Source organism: Humulus lupulus, chromosome X, assembly GCF_963169125.1.
Source record: "Humulus lupulus chromosome X, drHumLupu1.1, whole genome shotgun sequence".
In the NCBI taxonomy this organism is placed as follows: Eukaryota; Viridiplantae; Streptophyta; class Magnoliopsida; order Rosales; family Cannabaceae; genus Humulus; species Humulus lupulus.
This window is the reverse complement of record NC_084802.1, coordinates 199025328-199038215: the sequence shown is the minus strand read 5'-3', so window position 1 is coordinate 199038215 and position 12888 is coordinate 199025328. Positions and strand designations below refer to the sequence as shown.

At 34.8% G+C, this 12888-nt stretch overlaps 1 protein-coding gene and 1 long non-coding RNA gene across 3 annotated transcripts; both read left to right on the top strand.

Moving 5' to 3' along the window:
- Positions 1–1690: 1690 nt before the first annotated feature.
- On the top strand, positions 1691–2276 carry LOC133806966 (uncharacterized). The gene is made up of 3 exons (XR_009879093.1): positions 1691–1721; positions 1977–2060; positions 2202–2276. It is a non-coding gene; the product is annotated as an uncharacterized LOC133806966 (long non-coding RNA).
- A 1768-nt stretch (positions 2277–4044) lies between these two features.
- Positions 4045–4671, top strand: LOC133805007 (mRNA export factor GLE1-like). 2 transcript variants are annotated; one of them, XR_009878747.1, is made up of 2 exons: positions 4045–4229; positions 4455–4671. XR_009878747.1 is itself a non-coding variant. In XM_062243104.1 (2 exons), exons 1-2 carry the CDS (start codon positions 4073–4075, stop codon positions 4623–4625), a joined length of 312 nt encoding a protein of 103 aa, XP_062099088.1. In that variant the 5' UTR covers positions 4045–4072; the 3' UTR covers positions 4626–4671. The 2 variants fall into 2 exon arrangements, 1 of the variants encoding a protein (XP_062099088.1); XM_062243104.1 differs by having other exon boundaries at positions 4471–4671.
- The last annotated feature ends 8217 nt before the right edge of the window (positions 4672–12888 follow it).

Genomic DNA, 12888 nt, shown 5'->3' with positions numbered 1-12888 from the left:
AATAAGACATTACATAATTAGTGCGGAAAATACATGTAAAAAGACATAAAACCGAAACTACATCCTCGAATCGAATAACGCTCGGCCCCTTGACTCCATTCACCATCGATACACATCCTCCAAGCGTCACGAATCTTACCGCCTCTAAAGCTTATTTTCCTGCACATAAACAGAAAGGAGTGAGCCTAATGCCCAGCAAGGAAAATCTAACACATAGTCATATACATAATTTCATAAGAAAACATAAAGACTTAACATAATACATATAACATACACTTATTATAATGGCCATTATTCTTGGGGTCCCATAGACTAAACAAGCATATGCCCATGGAGTTAGTGGGGTCCTACCAGCTAAGTAGGTCATATGCCCATAACCCATTTGGGGTCTTATTAGCCATATGGGTCATATGCCCAAGCCTACAAACATACATACATATCATAACACATTTATAAAACATATAGATAACATAAGCACATAACATATTGATTCTAGCCTATTTTCCTTACCAAAGTTACCGGGATATAATGGACTGAGTTGGGACTTTTGGAAAACTCCTAAAACCATAATGAACAAGAGTGAGTTGAAAGAAGAAGAAGAAATGAAAAGGATGGAAAGACTAAACCATAAAAACATACTTACCGACTTATATGCTTAAGAACTTGGATTCCCTAACCAAAATAAGAATGAGGTTAGGGGACTGAGTAGAAGGTTTTGAGAAAGGAAATAACATGAAATGAATGAAGTAGAGTTTCGGGTTTACCTCAAAGATTTGCAAGATCAATCTAACCTCCACCGAAATACTATAGAACTCACTTCCCAAAGTGTTTGATAAGCTTATGATGTTTAAGCTTATAGTTTTTCCCAAACCAAGTGTTTACACTCTCACACTCACTTAACACTAGCAGCTTCTGAACTTAGAGCAAATGGTGAATAATGGCTGGGTACTAGGTCCTATTTATAGAGTTTGGGAATGAAAGTATCTTGATTTTACTTGAATAAAAATAATGGCTTTTTAGATGAAAATCATTTGAATAATCGTTCAGCAGAGGCTGAAGACTCGTTCAAAAGATGCTGGACTGTTGAAGGAGTTTGAATGGTTGAGAGGAAATGAATTCAAAAACATTTGAAAACATACTGGAGGAGGCGATATATCGCCTGGGCCAGTATGCCCGAGGTGACTGTGCATCGTCTCGTGTTTTCCGTATCTACGTGCTGCGATATATCGCCCCCTATAGCTGCGATATATCGGCACACGCTGAATATTTAAACACGAAATTACACATTTTTAGCTAAGTTTGAATGAAGTAAACAGCCTTGACTAAGCCTTTAACGTATTCAAAGCTGCTGATTGACCCTATATCATTCAAACTTTACCCTTATTTAATTTAATCCTCCAAAATACTTAATCCTTAATTACCATTCATAACATGTGCTTAAAATCCTATTGGTTGATGTCTAAACCTTATAATATAATAAATATAATCCTTAATATCAGTTACATTAATCAAACCTTAGGTTATACTTAATATTCTTAAACTATAGGTTAAACTTAGAAAATCTGTAAGTACTACTATGAGTGTCCAAATAATTCCCGGTCTGAACCAAAAATCCATAGTAACAAAGATAACACTAATCATACTATAATACTACTAAACAGTTAGCTAAGTAAAGTTCTTGGACTCTACATTGCTACCCAATTTCATACCCAATTGGAAAGGTACAATCTCCAATGGAAAGTTGATGTTTAAACATTTAAATGTGAACTTTGAATTTGCATTTATCAACCCTCTAATCTATACTATTTTAAACTGGTGTTTTAGTCATTGAATTTAAGTATATTTTCAGTGGTTAAAAATAAATCATAAATGTAAAGCAAAACTGTGGAATCTGGTTGCAAAACGATGGATTCTTAATGATATTAGATTATAAGGGATTTATATCTATTTTTTTACTTGAGATATACACAATGCAGATTTTGGATTGGGTATTAGGACATAATGAAGCTTTATTTAGGCGAGCTCAGTTAAAAGTCCTTGTCTCCATCCACAGCCAAGAGGTAAAGTAAAGCTGTTGAGGATAATTAATATGCTCTTTAACTTAAGGAATAGCTTTACAAGTTGAAAATATGAATTATTGCTATCATCTACCACAGATATATCTTGGCATTAGTTCTGATTTCCTTATCTTGTCATAATAGGCCGGCAAGGGTGGTGAGCTTACACATGACGAGACAACAATTATAAGTGGGGCACTAGATTTAATTGAGAAGGCAAGGTCTTAACAGAAATATCATTATTCCTTACATTCATTTCCTTCTAATTTGCATGTATGCCAGTGATAGTATTATATCTAACTATTATATGAGGTGGACGTAAATCCTAGTGAATATGAAAGTTTATTTTACTTCTTCTACTTCTCTCTCTCTCTGAGTCTTTAGAACTATACCAAAGAGGCTAAAACTTATTTTTTTTAATTGTAATTTCATTTTGAAGTATAGCTATTTGAAACTCTGTGCTCATGCTAAATCTTTCTCTCTCTCGAGCTCGAGCTCGCTTATTCAATATTCTGTTTTAAAGTTGTTTGGATTTTTTTACTTTACTCCCCAGCCATCTTATCTTTTGGTTTAAAGAGCATTCTGAAACTTTTCTTGTCATTATAGTTTCATTTTGATGTATAATGATTTCACTCTTTATGCTCATACTGAAATTGTAACTTGAATATGATAGTAAGCTTGCAATAATGTGTCATGATTAGAAAATCAGCATCTTACTTTCTTTCTATTATTAATTTTTTTTTAAATCTTAAAAAACAGACAGCTGAGGAGGCTATGACACCCATTGAATCAACGTTTTCCTTAGATGTCAATTCAAAGTTGGACTAGTGAGTTTTGGTCATGAATGCATTGTTCTTTCTTTCTGTCAATTGGATTTTACTGGTTTTGACAATTTTTGTTTACATGCTGTTTTTAGCTGATTTTCAAAGATTCAGTCACTCGACCTTAGAAACTATTTTTTTATAAAAGAAGAAAATATATAAAGTTTTGTTGTTGTTGTAGTGATAGATTGTGTTAAAAGAAGGATATTTTAGCTGTGATATCAGTCCTAGGCTCCTAGCCTATCATCTTAGGAACACTATCCCAATTAGTTGTTGGCTTGTCAATAGTTCTGTCACCTTTTTACACAAAGTTTCACTGAGGATAGTTTGTACATTTTATTTTTATTTTCGCATACAGTGCTCTGGCATATCATAATGGCGTGACCCATGTTTTACTGAAACATGTCTTATGCTGCAATTGAAATGTTAGGAATGTTTGAATCACATGACAACTCAATGTGTTTTCTCGTCGTACAGTTATTTTCTGTTTTCTTAGCAGAAGTTTGTTGCAGAAAAAAATTATATTTTTTTACTGTATTTCTCATTCGTCTGATGTAGAATTTGTGCATAATTTTTGTTGCAAAATGTTTTTATTCAATTAGTATTATGAATAACTAGGGCACATATCTCTTGAAGAGCGTATCTCATACCTTGGTTAATAATGCTGTATTGTTTTTTTGCCTCCCCTCATTGAAGTGCTCATGCTTTTGATATTTTTTTTCCTTGGAATTTTAATGATTTCTCATCTCCTTCTTCTTTTTTATTGTTTAAGTCAGATTTGGACTTTCTGTTTTCTAATTTTTGGGTCATCATCTGTAGTGTCGAAGCACTTGATAATCACTTGACTGTTATCCAAAGGGTCCATAAACTCAGGTCCCAGATAGAAGAAAGGAAAATAAGAAGTGATGCGGCTTATGAAGGGGCCAAAAGAAAAGAGAAAGCTCTCCTAGAAGAAAAACTCCGCCAAGAAAAAGCCAAAGCAGAAGCTGAGGTTTGTTGACTTTGCCCAGATTATTCATTTCTTTTGGTAGATGTCTAAAGATGGTTGTCACAGTCCTCTATTATACTCACATATTCTTCTGATATAATCTTAATGCGCTTTGGTATATTATCTTGGTTTTATGCTATTGTTAGTAATAAAAGTATTTTCTGATGCAGGTAAAACTCAGAGCTGAAGAAGCAAATAGGGCTGCAATGGAAGCTCAGAGAAGAGAAGCAAAAGAGGCTGCTGAAAGGGAGGCCAATGAAGCGTCAAGCCAGGCTGCTGTTCAGAAGGAAGCTTTAGGATTGCAAACTAAAGCCAAAACCAAGGAATCTGAATTTGAAAAACCAATAAATTCAGCATCAGCAGGTAATTTGGCTACCAGGAAAATATAGCAACCTTGTACTGATCTATAGATATAATCATTTGCCCTTTTATCTAAAAATCTAGTTTAGCCCGAGTTTTCACAAAGATCAGCTAGGTTTTGGCAATAGTTCATTTTTGACACTCCATTGTATTCCCCTCTGTTTTTTTCAGTTTATTCATGTTCTCTGTACTCTTTTAAGAATTTTTCTGTTATCTGATGCGTGAAAGGGGCTATTGGTGGTAGGTGACATTACTAAAGCTGCAGAAGCTGCACTAAAGTTGGAGCGTGAAAGATTAAAAAAGTTGGAAGACTTGGATGAAGGAAACAAGGCATTAGGATTGAATGTAAATAAGGTTTGCTCTCTATATTGTAATTCATATTTATTTGAAAATTGTTAATCTCTATTTGGTAACTAGAAACTAGTATTTTTGTTTGGGATTTTCTTGCAGCATTCTTATAGAGTTTAATTGTTTAAGTATATTAAGCTTTATTTTATCTTGACAGGAGGTTTCTGCTTAGCCTTTTATTATCCTATAAATGTAATGTCTCCTTTTATTAGCCTTTTCATTCTTCCTTTTTATACACATTACTGCATTGAAGTCATAGGTTGTCTATGATTTTTCATGCTTACGTTTGACACTTCTATCAGATAATAGTACATATTCTTTGATTGTTTGATTGATGCTTTTGAAAGTATAATACAGATATATTTAATACGAGCTAATAATTTCATTAATGCAACATGGATGACTATAGCTACCACTTTAATAAGTTCTAATCTTCCAGTTTTATCAGATACTATATTGTGCAGTGACATAATATATCAAGTGACCGATTACACACATGCATAGGCACACACTGACACCTATACTTGGATTGACTGATAAAATCTTATAATTTCATTACTTCCAACATAGAAACCTAGAATTACAACTTTCATGCATTTTTAATTAATACAAGGCAATTTGGTTCTGTTTTTTTTTTTTTTTTTTTTTATAAAAGCCCTAGAATTACTACTTTAAGTAATTGCTGGTGTGATTCCATTATTACACTCAAATATTACAGGTGTGTAGATGTGACTGGAGCTCATAGTGCTCTAAAGACTGAGCTTAACATAAGCTTGACAGCAATAGGCCTTTTGTGGACTACAATTGACTTTATTGCAAAGGGGATTACACATGGACCTGTGGAAGAAAGGGAAACAGGTATATGACAAGTGCACAACAAATGGACTCACAACAAAGACAAGTGCACAAAGGATGATGAATTGAAGGATGGAGCAAGTTTCATGCATGGTTTACTTTTGTGTATCTTGTAATTTTTTGTTTTTCATTTTTGAAGTAAAAAATGTTGAAGATTTTAAAACTTTATTATGTTATGCTTTCAAACTTAAGTTAGAACTAAGATCTCATGAAATAGACACATTCAGAGTTTGAATTAGTTATTGTTTAATGTAATACTTATGGTTTATCAATCTATTGAGAATTATATTTTATGATTAATTTTGATTTTTTTTTTATCAAAATACAATAATGAAAATCTTTTAATTAAAAAAAAACTTATAAGTACCATTATCACAATAAAAAACCTTAATATGTTATGATTTAGAAACATATTATAAGCGTAATAAATTGTTATGATTTATATAATATAACAAACTAAAAATGTTATCAAATTAATCAAATGTAACAGTTGAAAAGTGTTATGCAAAAAGTATAAGATTAAACTTCAAATTTATAATCAAATACTCTAACTAAATGTTATTATTTGAATATTATAGCAACTAAAAATGTGTTATTGAATAGTTTAAGATAACATCGAACATAACATTCGAATACTGTTATAGAAAAGACAAGACTTTTAATAACAGGGGCTATGTTAGCATTTTCAGAAGCATTATCAATACTCTCGGTTAGCAGTTTTTAAGTGTTATGAATACTGTTTTTTCTTGTAGTGATTCATGCCTCCAAATTCACCTATTCTACTCTATTGCCTGTAAAACCTTGAAACATAGAAACTAAGTAAACAAGTTATTCAAAAAAAAAAAAATGCATCAATTTTCGAAGAATTGACATCAACTATATAAAAAAATTAAACACTTATCAAATTCCCCCACACTTGACTCATGCTTGTCCTCGAGCATACACTAAGATATGACATTGACATGCGAACAATGGTCTTGATGAATATTAACGAAAGTTTCAACAATTGCATATCATATTATGATTCTAAGAAAAAGAACTAGACTCCACACTCCTCAGAATTTCAACTTCAATATAAACACTACTCAAACATGATCTTTTTCTGTGTGTGTAATCAAACTCATCTTTTTACTGAAACTGAGATCAACCTATACATGCCAATACTTTAGAAAGTTATTTTGTTTCCAAAATGATCATGATTTTCAAGAATTATATATCCACTTAATAGGCTTATCCAAATAACCATTCTTCACTAATGTAAGTACAAACAATCAAGAGATCAAAATGTCATCATAGGCTTGTAATGTAACGCTAGGGTGGAAGTAGATGAGAAGTCAATTTTACGCTCAAATCACACCATAGATTTACATTTTATTTTCCTAGTCCACATCCTTCCTCATTAGTCTTTATGAATCCAACCATTCTTCAAATTCCCCCACACTTAAGATTTCACTCATTTTTAATTCTTTTTTTAAATTGGAATGAAAGTAACAATTCTTAGGGGAGTAGATAACCTTTCCTTAAAAATCAACATATAACCCATACCATTTTTTGTTACATATCACTCTTCATAAATCTTTTTTCACCACAAAATAAGAAAAATCCAGCTATTTCTATGGTGTGATGGGAATAGAGAGGGATATATATTATTTCTAGTTGATGAGGCCAATGTTTAGGTTATAACATTGAATCAAAGGGAAAAACAATTAGGCTCAAAAGCTTAAAACTTGGTACTAGAGAGTAAACAACCAAGGATGGCATGAAAGGCTCAAACGGTCCAAAGATATTGCCTATATCCTTTCTCTAATTGCTTGCAACTTGGGATTTTGTCTCAAATGATTATCAAATAAGTTCTATAGTGGTGGAAACAGAGATGAAAACACTTAGCATGCACAAATCTCGCCAAAATCCTAGCAAAAAGACAAATTCAATGCGTGCATTAATTTGAAAAAGTCAACCCTAAACACTGACATATACAAGAGCCAAGCACACTGTAATGCCCTAAAATCCCTAATGAAGTTTAATGGTTGGATAAGTAGGTTGGGAGGGCCATAATTGATTTATTATGCCATTAAATGATTATGTGCATGCTTATGTGAATTATATTACAATATGATGTTAAATGCATGCATGTGGGTCCACATTTCATGACAGGGGCATTTTGGTAATTTGTCCCATTGAGGGTGTAATTGTGTATTTTCATGCATGTTGGTGAATCATTAATGAGGCCACATCATAATGTGGATTTTTTCGAGCCATTCGGCATGAGATGATCTTTGAGTGCAAGTTAGCAGTTTGGTCATAACGGGATTAAATTTGGGGCTCGAGGTGTGTCTCGGGGTAATTTGGTGATTAGAACATTACTGGGAATTAGAGGGTAATGTGATTTATTGGTATTTGAGAATTTTTGGAATAACGGGAATTGGAGGGTGTTAATTATGAATAACGAAACAGGTGGGAAATGACAATTTTGCCCTTGGAGGCTGTTTAGAGTTTTAATTAGGCTTAGGGGAAATAAAGTATTTCCACCCTAAGATAATATATTAGCCATTGAAGGCTGTAGAACCTTGCCAAAACAGAGCACCATTCTCTTCTCTCCCGTACATCATTTCTCTTCCCTTTCCCTTTGGATTTTTTAGCGTCTTTTGAGGATTCAAGCTAGGGAAGTGGACCTTGAGGGCTTAGGATTGTATTCCACCATTGAAGAGGGTTCTAAATTGAGCTTGAGGTAAGGTTCTAGTCATTAAAACTCTGGTTTGTTTTGTTTTTCTATTGGAATTCAACTTGGATTTCTAGGTTAGATATTGATAATTGATGGGAGTTTTTGGCTAAGGTTACTTGGGTTATGATGCCTAGGACATGTGTAGATGGTTTTTGGGTTCATTTGGGACTTTAAATGAGGTTTAGAAGCTCGTTGTTCAGGTTAGGAATGGTAGTGTCAAAGGATGGGAAAACCAGGGTTGAAAACCCGGGTTGCAGTGCTACAACACCCATCACTAGGCACTACAGTGCTAGCCAGGTGCTCTTTCACTCTACCTATAGCGTTGGGGCACTAGGGTGGTAGCGCTACCGCGCTACCCTGCTTTTATAGATTCCTGTTTTGAGCACTTTTGAGGGTTTTTGGCTCAGGGTTTCAATTTCTAAGGCTCGGTATCGAATCTACTCACCGTTTGGGTACAATTCGGGGTCCCAAGAGTGAGGTGTCAAGAACATTTTATTGTTGATTTCATTAATGGAGGTTATAATTGGTTATGACTAGGTGACCGCTAAGGAATCAAAAGGTCAATCGTTCTCAAGGGTCGTTCTTTTACTATTTCTCGCTCGAACCAGAGGTAAGAGAACTACACCCCATATGTGACATGCATGGTTATTCATGAGGAATGTTGAGTGTTTAAATGTGGACATTGATTGTATATCAAATGCTTAGCAAATCTTGCTTACTTGTGAATGGCACTGACTCATTAGTTAGAATAGAACACTCATTCTTTTCGTCTGCCAAATTTGGTAGTTCTTAGTAATTGTTAATTGTTGCCGCGTCTACCAGGACCCAACGTTATCGCACAAAAACTTTAAAGTTTCTATGCTCAGGGGCATTCGCATAGAATTCCACAACTATATTCCTCAAGGCCAAATCTGGTTGTTCCACAAAGCGTTCCCAACCATGATGTTCCAACATCTCTTGAATGGGGCTACAGTTGCACCCTAAATTGCGGTTTTCACAATATTGCATTCCCCTTTTACCTATACAACTCTTATGCAACATTCTAGCACATCATTGTTGAGCCTCAGGACTAATGAGCAATGTATTATCATAAGGCTCACTTTGAGGTGAGGAACTTGTGGTTAAGGGGCTTACGGTTGAGCATGGTGTGGTCTCCATTTACGATTATTATGGGCTGGTGGTTGTCTTTCGAAATAGCCTTAGAATGGAATTTATGTGCTTGAAAACTGTAACACCCTACTACCCTAGAGTCATTACCATGTGGTTTAGCCACTAGCTTGCTATTCAAGGTATTAAACCAAAAAGTGTGATTAATTTAAAAATGAAGACTTGGTTAATGAAAATTACGTATAAAAGGGGTGATCATTCATTAAAATTATATAAGTGTTACATTGGGATCCCAAAATACTGTATAGAAACATGTTTACAAATCAAAAGGTTACTTTATAGGCAACCTAGGCGACAAAACCAAACATCTAAAATGAAGACTTGGTTAATGAAAATTACGTATAAAAGGGGTGATCATTCATTAAAATTATATAAGTGTTACATTGGGATCCCAAAATACTGTATAGAAACATGTTTACAAATCAAAAGGTTACTTTATAGGCAACCTAGGCGACAAAACCAAACATCTATAACCGCTCCTGAAAACACCCCAGCCATGGTGGCCAGGTAAGCATACAACAATTCACTTCAACAAACACATACTTAATCAAAGAAAACAAGTAATTACTTTATTCTATTGGGATGCACAACATTAAAGCAGTATAATAGCACTGTAGCATACTAGCATATAATCCTATAGTTTAGCAGCACAACAATACAATAACACAATAGTCTAATGACATGGCAGTGTGATAACACAACAACACAATACCATAGCAGCGACCTTTGCCGACTAGGGTACATTATCAGGCACCAAGTCTGCGGTCTCAGCCGAACGGGTGTGTACAGCACCCTTGAGGGTCTTGCCTTAGCTGCCTGCATTCAGCATGCTTAACACCTATCTCGGCCCCTTACCGCTCCCGGCTCTTGCCAATCCCGGTTCATGTTGACCAGTCATAATCACATGTTTGACATAACAACTATAAACAACACATACAACACTATACATTACATAGCTCTATGGGCACAAATAGTTCTCTTACCTGGTGTCCTAAGCTGACAACCCAAAGTGATCCCGAGCACGACTCCTAATCTCGAGCCTCAGCGGTATGACCTAGTCACAACGTATTAATAAACATCCATCATGATCTAAATCAATTAAAAGCCTTTGGAATAACATACTAGTCTCTGAGACCTCGAATTCTACTAAACTGGGTAGTAAAATCCTTCTCGAGCCTTAACATTTGGGTTCTCGAGCCAAAAAATTTCATTTGGCTAAAATTTCCCATTTGAGTCTCGGCATGCCCTCTAGGGCTGCGACCCGCTATGGTCAAAGGGCAAAGCCCTCTCTACTAGAGGACACGGGCCATGACGCGCCCTGCTTGCGCTGCAGTGCCTGGGCAAAGTTAGAGGCTCCCAGGCCTCTTCACACATGCGGGTCGTGGCGCCTAAAGAATAGGGTCGCATCGCTAGCCCCGAAACCCAGAAACTCCACCATTTCTCTGCGTTTTTCCTCAAGCCTTAACCACCAAATCACACCCAATTTAGCTTTTATTCTCATAATTAAGCCCAAAAGAGCATATTGAATGAAGTGTGTCTTTAATAAAACACATGGTTTAACTAAAGATGAGAGGAGAAAGAAAAGGCTGAGTGGAAGCTCAACTAGAACAAAAGCTGATAAAGTGCTCTATTTTAAGTTAGGAGCTCTGTTTGAAAGAAGCAAAACAAGGCGGGAAAGACGATAACAAAGACTGACACATGGATTAGTTAGAAGAGGTCTTTGTATCCACTTTTCCCTTTAATTTCTCTATAAATAGTACAGAAGCACCTGTTTTGGGGACTTTTGGATTCATTTTTGTTATTTATGATTGTTGGGTTTTGGAGTGAACCAAAGATAGACTTAAGCATCATATGACCCTTTTTTTGTAGGTACCTCAATTCGGTTCATTATTTCAATCCAAAGGAATAACATATTCACAAAACTGATCAAGTCAACTGAATTTGCAATCCAATGCACCATCAACATTAACAACTTAACGAATTTTCTTTCTTTCTAAATTTAGAATGTTGCTGTTATGGGAGATTTTAGACCCAAGCAACTATTTAACACATATCAATGAAAACATATAATTAATACATGACAAGTCCTTTGAAGAACACTAATAATTGTGTTTAATAATTTCATAATAATATGCATTTAAAATATGTGATAATTTAAAATGAGATTTGTTATGTTACATATTATTTGTAAGTGTAATGAATTAGTGTAAATTTTGAATGTATTTACCACTATTCTTTCTTACCAATTAATGTTCCTTTTATGGTGTTGTACATCATACATTGTTAAGTGTAATGAATTAATGAAAATATTAAATAAAATATTATTTAATTTTTAAAATATATAAATAGTTTTTGTCAAAAATATATGTATATATATATAAATACTCTATAATTAAAGCAGTATTAAAAAAATTAAGTAGGTTTTTTTTTTTCTTCATTTTTATATGTTTTTTTAAAGGTGATTGAATCACATTATAATTGAAAAAAAGATATAGAATAGTTGAGAGACTTGCCATCCAAAAAAAACTTATATATTTAATTTTAAATTAATATAATTTAAAAAAAATTCTAAAACGATATTAAAATTAATAGAGTTGCTAAAAATTCGCATGTATTTTGTTGACTACCTTTTTTGCTATCAACCTAATCTGAGAGTTTAAAGAAAATAAAAGACAAGAACACAAGGAATTTAAGTGGTTCAGGCTATAAAAGAGCCCTAGTCCACTAGTCTCTGATATTAGTGAGCTTGAGGCTTATTTGAGCAAGCTTCAATGGTGGTTATCAGGCATCGTATATTATTGCACTGAGTTACAGAGCTTCTCTCTTGAAAAATCCCAACCATTTTCAAGGAAACACCCCACCCCTATTTATAGAGGTTGGGATCATTAATGTGGATTATGTATCATTAATATAAATTCCCCCTTAATGGTGTATTAATGCTGAATCAATACAAAAAGGGCTGCACTAGTTAGAGACTACGACCCAGGCGGATTGCATGGGGCACATTGCAGAAAGTTGTTCACCATCTTTATGGGAAACATGCATCTGACAGTATCATGATGCGGCTGCACATTTCTCCATGTCAGGTGGCATAGTAGGAAGTGTCGATTGTCGAGTGTACGAACTTGATACCACTAATCAAGGTTCGCTAAAAGGTGTTAGATGATCCGATGGGCCATACCTACATTGACTGACACCTAATATCTACCCAGATTTGAGGACCAGAATCCTAGACCTGGGAGATAGGCGAGTGGAGAGATCTCATCGGGACGTGGCCTCACTTGGAGACATCCACGACTTGGCCTGTTTGGGTTTCCTGAAGGAGTTCACACTCCAAGAACCTCATGACTTGTGCTGTCACTAATGGCCCCTAATTGTCACCTGTTTGTTGGTGAAAACACGGACAAAATTTTCTGCCTAATTCTTTACTTGTCCTCGGGGAGTGGAGATTTAGATTGAGAGAAGTAATTTGATAGATCTTCAATGGGAGACATTTGGGCTTCCCTTGATGTTACTCTGGAAAGCCACAACACATGTTGAATCGCTATTGCTGGGCCCATCAATTCGTCC